This window comes from Oncorhynchus gorbuscha, linkage group LG08, assembly GCF_021184085.1.
Source record: "Oncorhynchus gorbuscha isolate QuinsamMale2020 ecotype Even-year linkage group LG08, OgorEven_v1.0, whole genome shotgun sequence".
In the NCBI taxonomy this organism is placed as follows: domain Eukaryota; kingdom Metazoa; phylum Chordata; class Actinopteri; order Salmoniformes; family Salmonidae; genus Oncorhynchus; species Oncorhynchus gorbuscha.
Window position 1 is genome coordinate 77,736,629 of NC_060180.1, and position 23,606 is coordinate 77,760,234.

General features: G+C 45.7%; 1 protein-coding gene and 2 non-coding genes across 3 annotated transcripts; all 3 read right to left on the reverse strand.

Moving 5' to 3' along the window:
• Positions 1–6,287: 6,287 nt before the first annotated feature.
• On the reverse strand, positions 6,288–6,419 carry LOC124042387. Its single transcript, XR_006840141.1, has one exon. It is a non-coding gene; the product is annotated as a small nucleolar RNA SNORA35 (small nucleolar RNA).
• A 250-nt stretch (positions 6,420–6,669) lies between these two features.
• On the reverse strand, positions 6,670–10,495 carry LOC124042201 (40S ribosomal protein S8). Its single transcript, XM_046360608.1, has 6 exons — positions 10,441–10,495; positions 9,441–9,547; positions 8,837–8,936; positions 8,332–8,507; positions 7,623–7,752; positions 6,670–6,818 (listed from the first exon to the last, which is right to left on the reverse strand). The coding sequence occupies exons 1-6, from the start codon at positions 10,442–10,444 to the stop codon at positions 6,709–6,711; spliced, it is 627 nt and encodes a 208-aa protein (XP_046216564.1). The 5' UTR covers positions 10,445–10,495; the 3' UTR covers positions 6,670–6,708.
• LOC124042380 lies at positions 8,710–8,777 on the reverse strand. The gene has a single exon (XR_006840134.1). It is a non-coding gene; the product is annotated as a small nucleolar RNA SNORD38 (small nucleolar RNA).
• Positions 10,496–23,606: the final 13,111 nt, after the last annotated feature.

A 23,606-nucleotide genomic window follows, 5' to 3' on the forward strand; every position in this document is an offset into this window, starting at 1 on the left:
GGACTCTCTCTGACCTGGTGGGAGTGTCACCTACTGTCTCTTCCTGTTCTACTCCAGTAACTGGACTCCTCTCTGACCTGGTGGGAGTGTCACCTACTGTCTCTTCCTGTTCTACTCCAGTAACTGGACTCCTCTCTGACCTGGTGGGAGTGTCACCTACTGTCTCTTCCTCTTCTACTCCAGTAACTGGACTCCTCTCTGAGGGGGTCTTCCTCCTTCCCTGAATGATGGAGTTAGTGGGATGTTCTGGTTCTAGACCCTACCAACCAACCATGGAGGCACGTCACTCACCGTGGAAGTCGAAAGCAGCCGTCCTTTAGCAATGGGGCAACACACACACAGACACACTGGTTCCGACATCTTCATTCCTCTGGGCTTCCTCTTTGAGATTGGATCCAGAGGTTCTGGCACCTTCATTCCTCTGGGCTTCCTCTTTGAGATTGGATCCAGAGGTTCTGGCACCTTCATTCCTCGGGGCTTCCTCTTTGAGATTGGATCCAGAGGTTCTGGCACCTTCATTCCTCGGGGCTTCCTCTTTGAGATTGGATCCAGAGGTTCTGGCACCTTCATTCCTCGGGGCTTCCTCTTTGAGATTGGATCCAGAGGTTCTGGCACCTTCATTCCTCGGGGCTTCCTCTTTGAGATTGGACCCAGAGGTTCTGGCACCTTCATTCCTCGGGGCTTCCTCTTTGAGATTGGACCCAGAGGTTCTGGCACCTTCAGGGGCTTTCTTTGAGATTGGACCCAGAGGTTCTGGAACCTTCATTCCTCGGGGCTTCCTCTTTGAGATTGGACCCAGAGGTTCTGGAACCTTCATTCCTCGGGGCTTCCTCTTTGAGATTGGAACCTTCATTCCTCGGGGCTTCCTAATCGAGATCGGATCTGGACGTACCTGCACCTTGCTTCTCTGTTTTGTCTCCCTCTCCGGTGGCTTCTACCTCAGGTTCAGATTTTCAGAGCTCCTCCTCATTGGACTGTGAGGGTGTCTGAGACTCCAGACCCTCCATCAGGCAGATTGAAATATTGACTGGCTTTCATCAAGCTGCCCACTTAAGAAAAAGCTTAAAACTGTAACCAGAGCCTGCAACCTGGTTCAGGTTATCAGTCAACCTACCAGGATAGTTAAAACAGCCTAGGAAAGACATCAACAACATGTGGATCACTACAGAACTTATTGTATGACCTCTTATATACTATATTAGGCCCAGTCTGACCTCTTATATACTATATTAGGCCCAGCCTGTCCTCTTATACACTATATTAGGCCCAGCCTTTGGAACTTTGGTTTTCCTAGATATGGCTACAATATTAGGTTCACTACATCTGATGGATTTGCATAGTGCTTTAAAGCAGATTAGAAAAAGCATTAGTAGAGATGTGATCAATACATTTTGATGATTTAAGGATGATGATGGTCAGTGGTGTGTAACCCTGGAGACGGTGATGCCGAAACGTTGGTGTTTTTTTTTACCCAATAAAGGACTGGGAGGTTTACACATACAGAGTGACTTGCTTTGTTTTTATAACTTACAGTGTGAGGAGGAGCGAACAAACGTTGCACTGGACACATTTATAAAATGGCTTATTCCAGTTACTAATAAGCATCGACCTATTAAGAAAATGACTGTAAAAAAAAATCAAACCCCGTGAATTGACGAGGAATTGAAAAAATTGAATGGTTGAGAGGGACGAGGCAAAGGGAATGGCAAATAAGCCGATTGGCTGCCCAGGAATCATGTGACTAAACTAAACAAACAACTACAATGAATCAAAGATTCTTTATATAATGTATGATAGTAAAAAGCTTCGGAGCATCTTAAATGACATTTTGGTCCAAAAGGCAAACTCAGCTCCATTGAATCAGATGTCTAATTCATCTCAAAACCAACTGATATTGCCAACTACTTTAATGATGCTTCCATTGGCAAGATTATCACATTTAGGCACGACAACAAGTTCTGAACCTACACATCCATGCATAAATGAACAAATTACAAACACTGTCCAACATTTTAACAGGTACCCTGTAATATATATATATATATATAAACATACAGTTGAAGTCAGAAGTTTACATACACTTAGGTTGGAGTCATTAAAACTAATTTTTCAACCACTCCACACATTTCTTGTTGACAAACTAGTTTTGGATAGTTGGTTAGGACATCTACTTTATGCATGACACAAGTAATTTTTCCAACAATTGTTTACAGACAGATTATTTCACTTATAATTCATTGTGTCACAATTCCAGTGGATCAGAAGTTTACATACACTAAGTTGACTGTGCCTTTAAACAGCTTGGAAAATTCCCATAAAATGATGTAAATTAACATCATTTGAGTCAATTTGAGGTGCACCTGTGGATGTATTTCAAGGCCTACCTTCAAACTCAGTGCCTCTTTGCTTGACATCATGGGAAAATCTAAAGAAATCAGAATAAAATTATAGATCGCCAGAAGTCTGGTTCATCCTTGGGATCAATTTCCAAATGCCTGAAGGTACCACGTTCATCTGTATAAACAATAGTACGCAAGTATAAACACCATGGGAAACACCATGGGACCACTTTGGTGCAGTGCAAATCAATCCCAGAACAACAGCAAAGGACCTTGTGAAAATGCTGGAGGAAAAGGAGTAAAACGAGTCCTATATTGACATAACCTGAAAGGCTGCTGTCTCCAAAACCACCATAAAAAAGCCAGAGATGATGGGGACAAAGATCATACTTTTTGGAGAAATGTCCTCTGATCTGATGAAAAAAATACAACTGTTCTGTTTAGCCATAATGACCATCGTTATGTTAGGAGGAAAAAAGGGGAGGCTTGCAAGCCAAAGAACACCATCCCAACCTAGCTGATCTAGGGTGTAATCATTAGTCCCACAGTATCACCTCTTACCTGCATCTATCTGATCTAGGGTGTAATCATTAGTCCAACAGTATCACCTCTTACCTGCATCTATCTGATCTAGGGTGTAATCATTAGTCCCACAGTATCACCTCTTACCTGCATCTAGCTGATCTAGGGTGTAATCATTAGTCCCACAGTATCACCTCTTACCTGCATCTATCTGATCTAGGGTGTAATCATTAGTCCAACAGTATCACCTCTTACCTGCATCTATCTGATCTAGGGTGTAGTCATTAGTCCAGTCTTACCTGCATCTAGCTGATCTAGGGTGTAATCATTAGTCCAGTCTTACCTGCATCTAGCTGATCTAGGGTGTAAGGACATTACCCAGTCTTAGATATCTAGCTGATCTAGGGTATAATCATTACCCAGTCTTACATGCACCCTGTAAGGACATTAGACATTACCCTGTAAGGATATTAGACATTACCCTGTAACCATTAGATATTACCCTGTAAGGACATTAGATGTTCCTTAGTCCAGTCTTACCCTGTAAGGACATTAGATATTACCCTTTAAGGACATTACCCTGTAAGGACATTAGATATTACCCTGTAAGGACATTATATATTACCCTGTAAGGATATTACCCTGTAAGGACATTAGACATTACCCTGTAAGGACATTAGATATTACCCTGTAAGGACATTACCCTGTAAGGATATTAGATATTACCCTGTAAGGATATTAGATATTACCCTGTAAGGACATTAGACATTACCCTGTAAGGACATTAGATATTACCCTGTAAGGACATTACCCTGTAAGGACATTAGATATTACCCTGTAAGGACATTACCCTGTAAGGACATTAGATATTACCCTGTAAGGACATTACCCTGTAAGGACATTAGACATTACCCTGTAAGGACATTAGATATTACCCTGTAAGGACATTAGATATTACCCTGTAAGGATATTACCCTGTAAGGATATTACCCTGTAAGGACATTAGACATTACCCTGTAAGGATATTACCCCGTAAGGACATTAGATATTACCCTGTAAGGATATTACCCTGTAAGGACATTAGATATTACCCTGTAAGGACATTAGACATTACCCTGTAAGATATTACCCCGTAAGGACATTAGATATTACCCTGTAAGGATATTACCCTGTAAGGACATTAGACATTACCCTGTAAGGACATTACCCTGTAAGGACATTAGATATTACCCTGTAGGATATTACCCTGTAAGGACATTAGATATTACCCTGTAAGGATATTACCCCGTAAGGACATTAGACATTACCCTGTAAGGACATTAGATATTACCCTGTAAGGACATTAGACATTACCCTGTAAGGACATTACCCTGTAAGGACATTAGATATTACCCTGTAGGATATTAGATATTACCCTGTAAGGACATTAGACATTACCCTGTAAGGACATTAGATATTACCCTGTAAGGACATTAGACATTACCCTGTAAGGACATTAGATATTACCCTGTAAGGACATTAGATATTACCCTGTAAGGATATTACCCTGTAAGGACATTAGATATTACCCTGTAAGGATATTACCATGTAAGGACATTAGATATTACACTGTAAGGACATTACCCTGTAAGGATAGTACCCTGTAAGGACATTAGATATTACCCTGTAAGGATAGTACCCTGTAAGGACATTAGATATTACCCTGTAGGATATTACCCTGTAAGGATATTAGATATTACCCTGTAAGGACATTACCCTGTAAGGACATTAGATATTACCCTGTAGGATATTACCCTGTAAGGATATTAGATATTACCCTGTAAGGACATTAGATATTACCCTGTAAGGATATTAGATATTACCCTGTAAGGACATTAGATATTACCCTGTAAGGACATTAGATATTACCCTGTAGGATATTACCCTGTAAGGACACTTGTCAGACTGTCAGCACCTGCTGTGTGAACCCTGTATTGTACTACATCTCTACTAAACTGGACATAAAGTTGTACTATGTTGTGGTTTGGAACCCTCACTTCAGGCAATCATTGCACATATTCCCACTGCAATTTGCTACAAAATACTGCAAATGTACTGATGGTATAATGTATGACTCCACAGGCTGGCTAGTCCAGGACAAGACTAAATGTGTGGGAAAGCAGCTCAGGTTTCCATCCAATTGGTGACCGATGTTTCATGAAAATATAAAACATGTTTCCACCAAACGGACTTGTTGTGGATCAAAACCAGTGTGATGTAGGACATTATATTGTAACGACCCTGGGTTTATAAGCGTGCTTTTGCGGCGGTTTCGTTACAATATTAACATCCCGCTACGTATTTATTCGCTTTAAGTTTTCATGTATAGAATACAAATCTGAAGTTCAATGTGTTTCCATCTCTACTGATAATCCTGTAACATTACTATGGATAAGAGCGAGAATATTTGTTTTAATTTGTCAAACATCGACCATCAGAATAAGACGCTCGATATTTATTATAAAGGAGAATCAAGATGACTGTGTACTTTCACCGCCCTGTGAAGTTCATTATAACGTATATCATCTGTTGCCTAATAAACTGCACGGTTCCCCAAGTCCTAGTGGGAGGACCACACACACTATATCATTATGCGACTCCACATTTACTTCGATATGATAGTTACTATATCAATGTTTCCACATAAAAGGAAGTTCCGCCACTATTTCTAGCGTAATAAATTAACTAATCTACAAGTAGGGCGTCAACATTTGTTTAACTCGCTCACGCAGAAATCAGTCCCATTTGTGGTAAAGTACGACCTTTGTAGTTTTTTGGGGGTGTCCTACTAGCTGGGCGTAATCAGGCAATTAAGAAAAAGTACTACTTTAGCAAGGAAACACTCAGTTGCCGCGGTCAGACGAGGGTAAATCCTCCATCCACCTATATGGCTCGTTGTTCAATCTGCCAGATCCCACCTGGTAACACAAACGGAATCATGGGATACTAATTTAACCCATAGTAAGTCCCACCCAGGTGACTATTCAAAGAAGTCCCAAATGGGGCTGCCCTGCTGAAACGGGTTTTTTGGATGGTAAGACGTGTTGGCCGAGCATCTACATCCTAACCAGACCAGGGAAAAGACTGGACAGGATTCCACCTCCATGTGAACCACGAAGGCCTGAAAACCCCTATGCAGTAAAACGTTCATTTGGAGGTAATAATAATAAATGCCATTCAGCAGACACTTCTATCCAAAGCTACTTACAGTCATGTGTGCATACATTCTACGTATGGGTGGTCCCGGGGATCGAACCACAATGGAGTTGAGGCAAGAGGCGACTAGGAAATATCATTACCCAATTTTGTTAAATAAATCAACTTCATCCCAAATCAGACAAACAGATCAGATCAACATTTCACTTTATTTAACCAATGAAGAACCTTTTGTGTTCTCTGCCATCGAAAGGGAGGGGCCAGTGTTGTGGCCAGCCCTTCTGCCTGTGGCGGAGGTTGATTTGGCATTGGAATGAGACAGGAGAGCCATGGAGATGGCAGACCTGGCACTAGACAATGCGGCAGCAGCAAAAACACACCAAACCAAACGCTATTGGAAGATTAGACTCTGATTTAACCACCAAGGAAGGCAGTCTACTGCAACCATTTTAGAAACAGCACAGATCTGAACGTGATTCAGTCTGCTGAATAAAACACCAAGTTCAGGAATCAAAACAGAGTTAAAAACATTTTTTTAAATGTAAAACGTACTCTACAGTAGTCAACCACCCAGGAAGATCATAAAGAAAGAAAGGACACGTTGACAACGATGTGGGATGTGTGTTTTTATTGACGTTACAAAACAGCGGATCTATTTGCCCTTCTTGGCCTTGATCTTCCTCAGGTAGAACTCCAGCTCCTTGCCCTCCAACACGTAGCCATCCACCCTGCCGCACTGGCCGGGCTTGGAGGCAATGCATGCTGGGAGGAAACGGAAGATGGTTAATGGAGAAGGGGGGGGTGCGAAGGGGCAAGACAGAGAGAAAGGTACAATTATTACCAACTAGCAATTAACAGAAGTCCCATCAGAAAAAAGGCACATCACCGAGGATTCAGTAGCAGAACAGGGTAAGACTTTATCATGAACCTCGTAATGCAGTCCCCAGGGTGTGCCAGTCCAGCACTCAATTGACCTCATTCAAATTGGGTGTCAGGTGTTAGTACGTACCAGTGTGTCTCCCATTTGGGATGGAACCTAAGCCTGCACTTCCTATGCACCCCCAAAATCCAATCCCAAGAGACCTGCACGGAGTGCAGGCTTTTGTTCCGGCCTTACACAGCCAATCAGTCAGTTGTGAAAACCGTGAATAGGTCCCACGTGTTAGTGGTCTGGAACCGAAGCCTGTACTCAGTCCGAGGACCCAAATTGAAGAGCAGTACTATAATTAAGGCCTGGATCCACACAGCTCTGAGTAAGTGTGCTGATAGAGGATCAGTTGCCTTTTAATAAGATATCTGATATGGACAGATCCTAAAACCGCCCTACTCAAAATGCCCCGGAGAGGAGAGTCTCCCGAGCCCCGGAGAGGAGAGTCTCCCGAGCCCCGGAGAGGAGAGTCTCCCGAGCCCCGGAGAGGAGAGTCTCCCGAGCCCCGGAGAGGAGAGTCTCCCGAGCCCCGGAGAGGAGAGTCTCCCGAGCCCCGGAGAGGAGAGTCTCCCGAGCCCCGGAGAGGAGAGTCTCCCGAGCCAGCAGTGCTGCCCAGTAGAAACAGGTTGTAGACTCACCGAGGAGTTTCCCCTGCATGAACTGTTCCTCCAGGAGAGGGCTGATCTTGCAGTTCTTCTTGCGCTCATCAAACTTCTTCTGAATCTTCTTCGACCTCTTCTTATTGATCACCTCCTCCTCCTCCGGAGTCTTAACACATGAAAGTTAGACAATTAAAATGGGCACAATGCTGCAATATAAGACCTGCGATTGACTAGAGCAGCTGCCAAGTGTAGCTATCCCCATGGTAACAGCATTAGTAATTTAGCTGCAATATCAGAACATTCAATTCCACAGAAACATTTAGTGTCACTAAGTTCTCTTGTATTGTAATAAATCCAAGGTCATTCTCAGAGCCACAAACTATCAGTCAGTAGCAGAACTGGACAAAGTTATCTTCATAGAAAAACCAGAGATTCTAATCAATATTATGGACAAACATGAATGTTTCACAGGGATCTGGAAACTCAAATCACATTGTATTGGACACATATTTAGCGGCTGTTATTGCGGGGTGAGAGACTTGTGTTCCTAACGCCAACAGCGAAGTCTAACGATTCACAAATCTAAGGTTAAATAAAGGGCACCGTTTTGGCCACAGCAGCCTCGGTCGTTACGCAAAAAGAGAGCATGAGAAAAGGAGAGCCATTTGGGACACAAATCTGTTGACTGGTACATACCAGCATAAGAGCTTGCCAGAGGTAGTTCACTATGTAAGGAAACACATACCAGCTTGGCACCCTTTTTGCGTCCCAGAGGAGTGGCGAAGTGGGCCTCGTACCACTGCCTGTAAGGCAGGCTGTCGACGAGAACGATGCAGTTCTTCACCAAGGTCTTGGTTCTCACCAACTCGTTGTTGGAGGCGTTGTACACCACATCAATGATCCTGGTTTTACGAGTGCAGCCTGAAGAATAAAGACTGCGTCAATACCACCTACGTAGTAGCAAAATGTGAAACTACTTGAGGTATGAAAGTTAATAATGAACAGGTATGAAACATGGAAGAGCGGCCTGGAGAACGAACACTCGATGTAAAGTAGCATTAAAACCCGATTTAGTATGGGGTGAAATAAAGAGTGGTTTTAATCACCAAATCTAGCGTTAGCCTTTCTCAGTCACAAATATCGTCAACACGCATTCAGTAGCAGAACCGGACATGGTTCTCTTCACAGAAAGACGTCACCATCACCCTCCAACTGATTACCATAAAGAAGAAGAGTGACGTGAGACTTACACTCAGAGCCCCAGGAGAAGTTACCCACGTCGACCCTCAGAGCACGGTACTTCTTGTTTCCGCCGCGGGTCCTCACCGTGTGAATACGGCGGGGTCCAATCTAGGGAAAGATGGGAAAACATTTGTTTTTAGTTTTTAGTAGAAAACAAAAAAAAAATGTGCATTAAGATAATTGCGCTGCATGCGCCACGACGGCTACACATGCCCCATTGTTCAGTATTGGTGTGTCAGTGTAACTATGACAGTCCGGATCATTGGTAGGTCCTAAACTTTGAACCAAAACGGTCAAAACAGACCTACCTATGGTCAATGTCTAATCATCCACACTCCTGTTGAACTATAATATAATATATGCCATTTAGCAGACGCTTTTATCCAAAGCGACTTACAGTCATGTGTGCATACATTCTACGTATGGGTGGTCCCGGGGATCGAACCCACTACCCTGGCGTTACAAGCGCCATGCTCTACTAACTGAGCTACAGAAGGACCACAGAACTAGCAACCAGTGCCCATTCCCCCACAGAAATATCACAGGCATCAAGTCTATGTTGAGGTTCCTATAACTCAGTCCACCCCTAGAATCACTCGAAGTGGTCTTTACCTTGGTGTTGGCAGGAGGACGACCCAGCTCATACTTCCTCTTCTTGTGGTAGGGCTTTCGTTTGCCGCCGGTCTTGCGGCGTTTATGCCAGTTGTCCCTAGAGATACCTGGGTCACAAGAAACACGAGGCGAGAGCAATGGTGAGAAAGGAGCAAACTGCCGAATTAACACAACAAAACAGTTACTGTCAACGTGCTTTTGAGTGTCAGTTCTCCAAGGTGGTTATCCGCACTGTAATGTCAGAAACCTAATTGTCATCATTTTCACTCAAGCACACAAATACTCCGAATAGAGTGCAATTTACCAGAAGACCTATGGTCTCAGTTCCTCTCAAGTATCCCCAGGGGGTCTTAGGTGTCCCTGGGTAGGAAACCACTGCAGTACCACCAGCCAGCCAAGTACACATGGCGCTAGCGTGGCTGTGAGTAGCCATTAGCATCGTGTCATGGTGAAAAGAGTAGCCAGCTGATATTACTATCTAGCTTAGTAGACACTGTAGATATACAGTTCGTAACAATGCCGAGATGGTCGCGATGCAAAGTAGTAAACTCCGTGAGAGAAAACGTGGGAGACATCTGAAGGCCTAGCCTTGCACCACTGCAACACCACTAACCAGTTAAACGAGGACTTGCAAGCAAAATTTCAACCAAACCAGGCAACCCAAAAATGTATATTAACGTCAAGGGGATAAACTAGACTTAGAAACAGTTAAATATTACAAGCGACTGAGTGCAATTCGAGAAATAGTTGCAAATTAGGCTCAATTGCATGTCAACTGTAGACTAGCCCATGAGAGCCGCCATCTTGTTACATGTCAAGACATTGTAAAACAATAATTCCGTTTTAAAAAGTAGCAAATGTGTTATCCGTATAATTTAACAACATAACCATTTGATATTAAGATACACTTTAACATGCCAAACCATCTTAGATATAATCCTGATGTAAAACAACTGATGGACAAGGATTTTCGCAGCGACCAGAAGATGAAAACACGTACCCATTCTAAGGCGCCGGGTAGAAAGAGAACACGCAAGGGCTCATGGGGAAGTTTGACGGTGTCAGATATCGCGAGATTGTAAGAGCAGCTCTTCTTCAGATATCTCCAAATGCAGTTCAGCCACCTGGAAATTGAACTACCGTCAACTATGTGTGACCAGACTGTGCACCACCCAGGATATACTTGAATGTGTCAAAATTATTAGTGCTGTGATTCAACGGACAGGTGGCTGAAATTGGATTTTGGAAGTAGGGAAACGTTTCTCATTATTTTCGACAAAATAGTAAATTGCTAAGTGAATTTTATTTAACTAAGCAAGTCAGTTATGAACAAATTCTTATTTTCAATGACGGCCTAGGAACAGTGGGTTAACTGCCTTTTTCAGGGGCAGAACGACAGATTTTTACCTTGTATTATCTCTCCATGCAGAAAAAGCTTTTGATAGACTAGGAGGGTCACATCTCTGGTCTGTATTTTGGCGCATATGAGACTTGGCTCCAATTTTATTAATATGGTTAAAATAGTATATATTCAGTGCATTCGGAAAGTATTCAGACCCAGACTTTTTCCACATGTTGTTACGTTACAGCCTTACATGGATGAAATAAATCAATTTCCTCAGCAATCTATACACAATACCCCATAATGACATCACAATGCCCCATAATGACATCACAATGCCCCATAATGACAAAGGTAAAGCAGGTTTTATGACATTTTTACAAATGAATTAAAAACAAAAAACAGAAATACCTGTTTACCTATTCAGACCCATTTGCTATGAGACTTGAAGTTGAGCTCAGGTGCATCCTGTTTCCATTGATCATCCTTGAGATGTTTCTACAACTTGATTGGAGTCCACCTGTGGTAAATTCAATTGATTGGAGATGATTTGGAAAGGCACACACTTGTCTATATAAGGTCCCACAGTTGACAGTGCATGTCAGAGTAAAAATCAAGCCATGAAGAATTGTCTGTAGAGCTCCGAGACAGGATTGTGCCGAGCCACAGATCTGGGGAAGGGTACCAAAACCTTATAGCAGCCTTGAAGGTCCCCAAAAACAAATTGAGCTCCATCATTCATAAATGGAAGAAGTTTGGAACCACCAAGACTCTTCTTAGAGCTGGCCGCCCGGTCAAACTGAGCAATCGAGGGAGAAGGGCCTAAGTCAGAAAGGTGACAAAAAACCCGATGGTCACTCTGACAGAGCTCTTGAGTTCCTCTGTGGAGATAGGAAAACATTCCAGAAGGACAACCATCTATCTCTGTAGCACTCCACTAATTAGGCCTTTATGGTAGTGTGGCCAGACGGAAGCCACTCGTACATAAAAGGCAAATGACAGCACGCTTAGAGTTTGCCAAAAGGCACCTAAAGACTCTGACCATGAGAAACAAGATTCTCTGGGCTGATAAAGCCAAGATTGAACTCTTTGGCCTGAATGCCAAGCATCACATCTGGAGGAAACCTGGCACCATCCCTCCGGTGAAGCATGGTGGTGGCACCAACATGCTGTGGGGATGTTTTTATAGCGGCAGGGACTGGGAGACTAGTCAGGATTGAGCTAAAGATGAACGGAGCAAAGTACAGATATCTCCTTGATGAAAACCTGCCTCAGAGCGCTCAGGACCTCAGACTGGGACGAAGGTTCACCTTCCAATAGGACAACGACCCTAAGCACACAGCCAAGATAATGCAGAAGTGGCTTCGGGACAAGTTTCTGAATGTCCTTGAGTGGCCCAGCCAGAGCCTGGACTTGAACCTGATCGAACATCTCTGGAGAGACCTGAAAATAGCTGTGTAGTGACGCTCCCCATCCAACCTGACAGAGCTTGAGAGGATCTGCAGAGAAGAATGAGAGAAACTCCCCAAATACAGGTGTACCAAGCTTGTAGCGTCAAACCCAAGAAGACTCAAGGCTGTAATCACTGCCAAAGGTGCTTCAACAAAGTACTAAGTAAAGGGTCTGAATACTTATGTAGTTGTGGGTTCACAAGCATCTTCGCTCGTTGATGACTGCACACCGTACCACAACGAGGGGACGTACCACAACGAGGGGACGGACCACAACGAGGGGACGACCACAACGAGGGGACGGACCACAATGAGGGGACGGACCACAACGAGGGGACGGACCACAACGAGGGGACGGACCACAACGAGGGGAAGACCACAACGAGGGGACGACCACAACGAGGGGACGGACCACAACGAGGGGACGACCACAATGAGGGGACGGACCACAACGAGGGGACGGACCACAACGAGGGGACGGACCACAACGAGGGGACGACCACAATGAGGGGACGACCACAATGAGGGAATGACTATCTCCCCTCCAGGCTGAGGGAACACACTCTCTAGTAGGCTGAGGGAACACACTCTCTAGTAGGCTGAGGGAACACACTCTCTAGTAGGCTGAGGGAACACACTCTCTAGTAGGCTGAGGTAACCTGAGGTCTGTAAACTCAACTAGTTTGTGAGCTATTGAAGTTTGAATGTCTGAATGTCTGGCGAGTATCCAGTGAAGCCATAGAAAGCCACTAGAGGGCACTGTGCTCCGTCATATCGATGGGACCAGGCTTCAGTAAAAGTCATGCATCATTATCACGGTTGTTATTCAGCTCCTAGGGACAGGAGAGACAAACATTATTCAGCTCCTAGGGACAGGAGAGACAAACATTATTCAGCTCCTAGGGACAGGAGAGACAAACATTATTCAGCTCCTAGGGACAGGAGAGACAAACATTATTCAGCTCCTAGGGACAGGAGAGACAAACATTATTCAGCTCCTAGGGACAGGAGAGACAAACATTATTCAGCTCCTAGGGACAGGAGAGACAAACATTATTCAGCTCCTAGGGACAGGAGAGACAAACATTATTCAGCTCCTAGGGACAGGAGAGACAAACATTATTCAGCTCCTAGGGACAGGATAGACAAACATTATACAGCTCCTAGGGACAGGAGAGACAAACATTATTCAGCTCCTAGGGACAGGAGAGACAAACATTATTCAGCTCCTAGGGACAGGAGAGACAAACATTATTCAGCTCCTAGGGACAGGAGAGACAAACATTATTCAGCTCCTAGGGACAGGAGAGACAAACATTATTCAGCTCCTAGGGACAGGAGAGACAAACATTATTCAGCTCCTAGGGACAGGAGAGACAAACATTATTCAGCTCCTAGGGACAGGAGAGACAAACATTATTCAGCTCCTAGGGACAGGAGAGACAAACATTATTCAGCTCCTAGGGACAGGAGAGACAAACATTATTCAGCTCCTAGGGACAGGATAGACAAACATTATTCAGCTCCTAGGGACAGGAGAGACAAACATTATTCAGCTCCTAGGGACAGGAGAGACAAACATTATTCAGCTCCTAGGGACAGGAGAGACAAACATTATTCAGCTCCTAGGGACAGGAGAGACAAACATTATTCAGCTCCTAGGGACAGGAGAGACAAACATTATTCAGCTCCTAGGGACAGGAGAGACAAACATTATTCAGCTCCTAGGGACAGGAGAGACAAACATTATTCAGCTCCTAGGGACAGGAGAGACAAACATTATTCAGCTCCTAGGGACAGGAGAGACAAACATTATTCAGCTCCTAGGGACAGGAGAGACAAACTAGGGACAGGAGAGACAAACATTATTCAGCTCCTAGGGACAGGAGAGACAAACATTATTCAGCTCCTAGGGACAGGAGAGACAAACATTATTCAGCTCCTAGGGACAGGAGAGACAAACATTATTCAGCTCCTAGGGACAGGAGAGACAAACATTATTCAGCTCCTAGGGACAGGAGAGACAAACATTATTCAGCTCCTAGGGACAGGAGAGACAAACATTATTCAGCTCCTAGGGACAGGAGAGACAAACATTATTCAGCTGCTAGGGACAGGAGAGACAAACATTATTCAGCTCCTAGGGACAGGAGAGACAAACATTATTCAGCTCCTAGGGACAGGAGAGACAAACATTATTCAGCTCCTAGGGACAGGAGAGACAAACATTATTCAGCTCCTAGGGACAGGAGAGACAAACATTATTCAGCTCCTAGGGACAGGAGAGACAAACATTATTCAGCTCCTAGGGACAGGAGAGACAAACATTATTCAGCTCCTAGGGACAGGAGAGACAAACATTATTCAGACAGGGGAGAGACAAACATTATTCAGCTCCTAGGGACAGGAGAGACAAACATTATTCAGCTCCTAGGGACAGGAGAGACAAACATTATTCAGCTCCTAGGGACAGGAGAGACAAACATTATTCAGCTCCTAGGGACAGGAGAGACAAACATTATTCAGCTCCTAGGGACAGGAGAGACAAACATTATTCAGCTCCTAGGGACAGGAGAGACAAACATTATTCAGCTCCTAGGGACAGGAGAGACAAACATTATTCAGCTCCTAGGGACAGGGGACAGGAGAGACAAACATTATTCAGCTCCTAGGGACAGGAGAGACAAACATTATTCAGCTCCTAGGGACAGGAGAGACAAACATTATTCAGCTCCTAGGGACAGGAGAGACAAACATTATTCAGCTCCTAGGGACAGGAGAGACAAACATTATTCAGCTCCTAGGGACAGGAGAGACAAACATTATTCAGCTCCTAGGGACAGGAGAGACAAACATTATTCAGCTCCTAGGGACAGGAGAGACAAACATTATTCAGCTCCTAGGGACAGGAGAGACAAACATTATTCAGCTCCTAGGGACAGGAGAGACAAACATTATTCAGCTCCTAGGGACAGGAGAGACAAACATTATTCAGCTCCTAGGGACAGGAGAGACAAACATTATTCAGCTCCTAGGGACAGGAGAGACAAACATTATTCAGCTCCTAGGGACAGGAGAGACAAACATTATTCAGCTCAGCCTAGGGACAGGAGAGACAAACATTATTCAGCTCCTAGGGACAGGAGAGACAAACATTATTCAGCTCCTAGGGACAGGAGAGACAAACATTATTCAGCTCCTAGGGACAGGAGAGACAAACATTATTCAGCTCCTAGGGACAGGAGAGACAAACATTATTCAGCTCCTAGGGACAGGAGAGACAAACATTATTCAGCTCCTAGGGACAGGAGAGACAAACATTATTCAGCTCCTAGGGACAGGAGAGACAAACATTATTCAGCTCCTAGGGACAGGAGACAAACATTATTCAGCTCCTAGGGACAGGAGAGACAAACATTATTCAGCTCCTAGGGACAGGAGAGACAAACATTATTCAGCTCCTAGGGACAGGAGAGACAAACATTATTCAGCTCCTAGGGACAGGAGAGACAAACATTATTCAGCTCCTAGGGACAGGAGAGACAAACATTATTCAGCTCCTAGGGACAGGAGAGACAAACATTATTCAGCTCCTAGGGACAGGAGAGACAAACATTATTCAGCTCCTAGGGACAGGAGAGACAAACATTATTCAGCTCCTAGGGACAGGAGAGACAAACATTATTCAGCTCCTAGGGACAGGAGAGACAAACATTATTCAGCTCCTAGGGACAGGAGAGACAAACATTATTCAGCTCCTAGGGACAGGAGAGACAAACATTATTCAGCTCCTAGGGACAGGAGAGACAAACATTATTCAGCTCCTAGGGACAGGAGAGACAAACATTATTCAGCTCCTAGGGACAGGAGAGACAAACATTATTCAGCTCCTAGGGACAGGAGAGACAAACATTATTCAGCTCCTAGGGACAGGAGAGACAAACATTATTCAGCTCCTAGGGACAGGAGAGACAAACATTATTCAGCTCCTAGGGACAGGAGAGACAAACATTATTCAGCTCCTAGGGACAGGAGAGACAAACATTATTCAGCTCCTAGGGACAGGAGAGACAAACATTATTCAGCTCCTAGGGACAGGAGAGACAAACATTATTCAGCTCCTAGGGACAGGAGAGACAAACATTATTCAGCTCCTAGGGACAGGAGAGACAAACATTATTCAGCTCCTAGGGACAGGAGAGACAAACATTATTCAGCTGCTAGGGACAGGAGAGACAAACATTATTCAGCTCCTAGGGACAGGAGAGACAAACATTATTCAGCTCCTAGGGACAGGAGAGACTAGGAGGGACAGGAGAGACAAACATTATTCAGCTCCTAGGGACAGGAGAGACAAACATTATTCAGCTCCTAGGGACAGGAGAGACAAACATTATTCAGCTCCTAGGGACAGGAGAGACAAACATTATTCAGCTCCTAGGGACAGGAGAGACAAACATTATTCAGCTCCTAGGGACAGGAGAGACAAACATTATTCAGCTCCTAGGGACAGGAGAGACAAACATTATTCAGCTCCTAGGGACAGGAGAGACAAACATTATTCAGCTCCTAGGGACAGGAGAGACAAACATTATTCAGCTCCTAGGGACAGGAGAGACAAACATTATTCAGCTCCTAGGGACAGGAGAGACAAACATTATTCAGCTCCTAGGGACAGGAGAGACAAACATTATTCAGCTCCTAGGGACAGGAGAGACAAACATTATTCAGCTCCTAGGGACAGGAGAGACAAACATTATTCAGCTCCTAGGGACAGGAGAGACAAACATTATTCAGCTCCTAGGGACAGGAGAGACAAACATTATTCAGCTCCTAGGGACAGGAGAGACAAACATTATTCAGCTCCTAGGGACAGGAGAGACAAACATTATTCAGCTCCTAGGGACAGGAGAGACAAACATTATTCAGCTCCTAGGGACAGGAGAGACAAACATTATTCAGCTCCTAGGGACAGGAGAGACAAACATTATTCAGCTCCTAGGGACAGGAGAGACAAACATTATTCAGCTCCTAGGGACAGGAGAGACAAACATTATTCAGCTCCTAGGGACAGGAGAGACAAACATTATTCAGCTCCTAGGGACAGGAGAGACAAACATTATTCAGCTCCTAGGGACAGGAGAGACAAACATTATTCAGCTCCTAGGGACAGGAGAGACAAACATTATTCAGCTCCTAGGGACAGGAGAGACAAACATTATTCAGCTCCTAGGGACAGGAGAGACAAACATTATTCAGCTCCTAGGGACAGGAGAGACAAACATTATTCAGCTCCTAGGGACAGGAGAGACAAACATTATTCAGCTCCTAGGGACAGGAGAGACAAACATTATTCAGCTCCTAGGGACAGGAGAGACAAACATTATTCAGCTCCTAGGGACAGGAGAGACAAACATTATTCAGCTCCTAGGGACAGGAGAGACAAACATTATTCAGCTCCTAGGGACAGGAGAGACAAACATTATTCAGCTCCTAGGGACAGGAGAGACAAACATTATTCAGCTCCTAGGGACAGGAGAGACAAACATTATTCAGCTCCTAGGGACAGGAGAGACAAACATTATTCAGCTCCTAGGGACAGGAGAGACAAACATTATTCAGCTCCTAGGGACAGGAGAGACAAACATTATTCAGCTCCTAGGGACAGGAGAGACAAACATTATTCAGCTCCTAGGGACAGGAGAGACAAACATTATTCAGCTCCTAGGGACAGGAGAGACAAACATTATTCAGCTCCTAGGGACAGGAGAGACAAACATTATTCAGCTCCTAGGGACAGGAGAGACAAACATTATTCAGCTCCTAGGGACAGGAGAGACAAACATTATTCAGCTCCTAGGGACAGGAGAGACAAACATTATTCAGCTCCTAGGGACAGGAGAGACAAACATTATTCAGCTCCTAGGGACAGGAGAGACAAACATTATTCAGCTCCTAGGGGACAGGAGAGACAAACATTATTCAGCTCCTAGGGACAGGAGAGACAAACATTATTCAGCTCCTAGGGACAGGAGAGACAAACATTATTCAGCTCCTAGGGACAGGAGAGACAAACATTATTCAGCTCCTAGGGACAGGAGAGACAAACATTATTCAGCTCCTAGGGACAGGAGAGACAAACATTATTCAGCTCCTAGGGACAGGAGAGACAAACATTATTCAGCTCCTAGGGACAGGAGAGACAAACATTATTCAGCTCCTAGGGACAGGAGAGACAAACATTATTCAGCTCCTAGGGACAGGAGAGACAATTACATTATTCAGCTCCTAGGGACAGGAGAGACAAACATTATTCAGCTCCTAGGGACAGGAGAGACAAACATTATTCAGCTCCTAGGGACAGGAGAGACAAACATTATTCAGCTCCTAGGGACAGGAGAGACAAACATTATTCAGCTCCTAGGGACAGGAGAGACAAACATTATTCAGCTCCTAGGGACAGGAGAGACAAACATTATTCAGCTCCTAGGGACAGGAGAGACAAACATTATTCAGCTCCTAGGGACAGGAGAGACAAACATTATTCAGCTCCTAGGGACAGGAGAGACAAACATTATTCAGCTCCTAGGGACAGGAGAGACAAACATTATTCAGCTCCTAGGGACAGGAGAGACAAACATTATTCAGCTCCTAGGGACAGGAGAGACAAACATTATTCAGCTCCTAGGGACAGGAGAGACAAACATTATTCAGCTCCTAGGGACAGGAGAGACAAACATTATTCAGCTCCTAGGGACAGGAGAGACAAACATTATTCAGCTCCTAGGGACAGGAGAGACAAACATTATTCAGCTCCTAGGGACAGGGACAGGGAGAGACAAACATTATTCAGCTCCTAGGGACAGGAGAGACAAACATTATTCAGCTCTTAGGGACAGGAGAGACAAACATTATTCAGCTCCTAGGGACAGGAGAGACAAACATTATTCAGCTCCTAGGGACAGGAGAGACAAACATTATTCAGCTCCTAGGGACAGGAGAGACAAACATTATTCAGCTCCTAGGGACAGGAGAGACAAACATTATTCAGCTCCTAGGGACAGGAGAGACAAACATAGACCTTAGTGCTGCTTTTGATACCATCGATCACCACATTCTTTTGGAGAGATTGGAAACCCAAATTGGTCTACACGGACATGTTCTGGCCTGGTTTAGGTCTTATCTGTCGGAAAGATATCAGTTTGTCTCTGTGAATGGTTTGTCCTCTGACAAATCAACTGTACATTTCGGTGTTCCTCAAGGTTCTGTTTTAGGACCACTATTGTTTTCACTATATATTTTACCTCTTGGGGATGTTATTCGAAAACATAATGTAAACTTTCACTGCTATGCGGATGACACACAGCTGTACATTTCAATGAAACATGGTGAAGCACCAAAATTGCCCTCGCTAGAAGCATGTGTTTCAGACATAAGGAAGTGGATGGCTGCAAACTTTCTACTATTAAACTCGGACAAAACAGAGATGCTTGTTCTAGGTCCCAAGAAACAAAGAGATCTTCTGTTGAATCTGACAATTAATCTTAATGGTTGTACAGTCGTCTCAAATAAAACTGTGAAGGACCTCGGCGTTACTCTGGACCCTGATCTCTCTTTTGAAGAACATATCAAGACCATTTCGAGGACAGCTTTTTTCCATCTACGTAACATTGCAAAAATCAGAAACTTTCTGTCCAAAAATGATGCAGAAAAATTAATCCATGCTTTTGTCACTTCTAGGTTAGACTACTGCAATGCTCTATTTTCCGGCTACCCGGATAAAGCACTAAATAAACTTCAGTTAGTGCTAAATACGGCTGCTAGAATCCTGACTAGAACCAAAAAATTTGATCATATTACTCCAGTGCTAGCCTCTCTACACTGGCTTCCTGTCAAAGCAAGGGCTGATTTCAAGGTTTTACTGCTAACCTACAAAGCATTACATGGGCTTGCTCCTACCTACCTCTCTGATTTGGTCCTGCCGTACATACCTATACGTACGCTACGGTCACAAGACGCAGGCCTCCTAATTGTCCCTAGAATTTCTAAGCAAACAGCTGGAGGCAGGGCTTTCTCCTATAGAGCTCCATTTTTATGGAACGGTCTGCCTACCCATGTCAGAGACGCAAACTCGGTCTCAACCTTTAAGTCTTTACTGAAGACTCATCTCTTCAGTGGGTCATATGATTGAGTGTAGTCTGGCCCAGGAGTGGGAAGGTGAACGGAAAGGCTCTGGAGCAACGAACCGCCCTTGCTGTCTCTGCCTGGCCGGTTCCCCTTTTTCCACTGGGATTCTCTGCCTCTAACCCTGTTACGGGGGCTGAGTCACTGGCTTGCTGGGGCTCTCTCGTGCCGTCCCTGGGGGGGATGCGTCACCTGGGTGGGTTGATTCACTGTTGTGGTCGGCCTGTCTGGGTTCCCCCCCCCCCCTTGGGTTGTACCGTGTCGGAGATCTTTGTGGGCTATACTCGGCCTTGTCTCAGGATGGTAAGTTGGTGGTTGAAGATTTCCCTCTAGTGGTGTGGGGGCTGTGCTTTGGCAAAGTGGGTGGGGTTATATCCTTCCTGTTTGGCCCTGTCCGGGGTGTCCTCGGATGGGGCCACAGTGTCTCCTGACCCCTCCTGTCTCAGCCTCCAGTATTTATGCTGCAGTAGTTTATGTGTCGGGGGGCTAGGGTCAGTTTGTTTATCTGGAGTACTTCTCCTGTCCTATTCGGTGTCCTGTGTAAATCTAAGTGTGCGTTCTCTAATTCTCTCCTTCTCTCTTTCTTTCTCTCTCTCGGAGGACCTGAGCCCTAGAACCATGCCCCAGGACTACCTGACATGATGACTCCTTGCTGTCCCCAGTCCACCTGGCCATGCTGCTGCTCCAGTTTCAACTGGCCTGGGCCCTAGGACCATGTCCCAGGACTACCTGACATGAGGACTCCTTGCTGTCCCCAGTCCACCTGGCCATGCTCCTGCTCCAGTTTCAACTGTTCTGCCTTACTATTATTCAACCATGCTGGTCATTTATGAACATTTGAACATCTTGGCCACGTTCTGTTATAATCTCCACCTGGCACAGCCAGAAGAGGACTGGCCACCCCACATATGCTCTCTCTAATTCTCTCTTTCTTTCTCTCTCTCGGAGGACCTGAGCCCTAGGACCGTGCCCCAGGACTACCTGACATGATGGCTCCTTGCTGTCCCCAGTCCATCTGACTGTGCTGCTGCTCCAGTTTCAACTGTTCTGCCTTATTATTATTTGACCATGCTGGTCATTTATGAACATTTGAACATCTTGGTCATGTTCTGTTATAATCTCTACCCGGCACAGCCAGAAGAGGACTGGCCACCCCACATAGCCCGGTTCCTCTCTAGGTTTCTTCCTAGGTTTTGGCCTTTCTAGGGAGTTTTTCCTAGCCACCGTGCTTTTACACCTGCATTGTTTGCTGTTTGGGGTTTTAGGCTGGGTTTCTGTACAGCACTTTGAGATATCAGCTGATGTATGAAGGGCTATATAAATAAATTTGATTTGATTTGATTTGATTTGAGTTCCCTCTGTAGTTATTCAGCTCCTATGTGAGTCAATCTTTAGGTCTCTGCTCCTTATTTGAGATCTTATTTATCCTATCCTATCTATCCCATCCTATCTATCCTTTCCTATCTATCACATCCTATCCTATCCTATCCTATCCTATCCTATCCTATCCTATCCTATCCTATCCTATCCCATCCTATCTATCACATCCTATCCTATCCTACCCATCCTATCCTATCCCATCCTATCCTATCCTATCCATCCTATCCCATGTATCCCATCCTATCTATCACATCCTATCCTATCCTATCCTATCTATACCATCCTATCCCATCCTATCCTATCCTTATAAGGGTATAAGGCGAGACCTAGACGCAGACACAGGAGGCAGATGGTTTGAGTCTTTGATATTTATTACATCCAAAAGGGGTAGGCAAGAGAATGGTCGTGGACAGGCAAAATGTCAAAACCAGGTCAGAGTTCGGGAGGTACAGTGGCAGGCAGGCTCGAGGTCAAGGCAGGCAGAATGGTCAGGCAGGCAGAATGTTCAGGCAGGCTCGAGGTCAGGGCAGGCAGAATGGTCAGGCAGGCTCGAGGTCAAGGCAGGCAGAATGGTCAGGCAGGCAGAAAGGTCAGGCAGGCTCGAGGTCAGGGCAGGCAGAATGGTCAGGCAGGCTCGAGGTCAAGGCAAGCAGAATGGTCAGGCAGGCTCGAGGTCAAGGCAGACAGAATGGTCAGGCAGGCAGGCTCGAGATCAGGGCAGGCAGAATGGTCAGGGAGGCAGGCTTGAGGTCAGGGCAGGCAGAATGGTCAGGCAGGCAGGCTTGAGGTCAGGGCAGGCAGAATGGTCAGGAAGGCAGGCTCGAGGTCAGGGCAGGCAGAATGGTCAGGAAGGCAGGCTCGAGGTCAGGGCAGGCAGAATGGTCAGGCAGGCTCGAGGTCAGGGCAGGCAGGCAGGCTCGAGATCAAGGCAGGCAGAATGGTCAGGCAGGCAGGCTCGAGGTCAGGGCAGGCAGAATGGTCAGGCAGGCTCGAGGTCAGGGCAGGCAGAATGGTCAGGCAGGCTCGAGGTCAGGGCAGGCAGAATGGTCAGGCAGGCTCGAGGTCAGGGCAGGCAGAATGGTCAGGCAGGCTCGAGGTCAGGGCAGGCAGAAAGGTCAGGCAGGCAGAATGGTCAGGCAGAATGGTCAGGCAGAAAGGTCAGGCAGGCTTGAGGTCAGGGCAGGCAGAATGGTCAGGCAGGCTCGAGGTCAGGACAGGCTGAATGGCCAGGCAGGCTCGAGGTAAGGGCAGGCAGAATGGCCAGGCAGGTTCAAGGTCAGGGCAGGCAGAATGGTCAGGCAGGCTCGAGGTCAGGGCAGGCAAGCTCGAGGTCAGGGCAGGCAGAATGGTCAGGCAGGCTTGAGGTCAGGGCAGGCAGGCTCGAGGTCAGGGCAGGCAGGCTCGAGGTCAGGGCAGGCAGAATGGTCAGGCAGGCTCGAGGTCAAGGACAGGCAGAATGGTCAGGCAGGCTCGAGGTCAGGGCAGGCAGAATGATCAGGCAGGCTCGAGGTCAGGGCAGGCAGAATGGTCAGGCAGGCTCGAGGTCAGGGCAGGCAGAATGATCAGGCAGGCTCGAGGTCAGGGCAGGCAGGCTCGAGGTCAGGGCAGGCAGAATGGTCAGGCAGGCTCGAGGTCAGGGCAGGCAGGCTCGAGGTCAGGGCAGGCAGAATGGTCAGGCAGGCTTAAGGTCAGGGCAGGCAGAATGGTCAGGCAGGCTTAAGGTCAGGGCAGGCAGAATGGTCAGGCAGGCTTAAGGTCAGGGCAGGCAGAATGGTCAGGCAGGCTTAAGGTCAGGGCAGGCAGAATGGT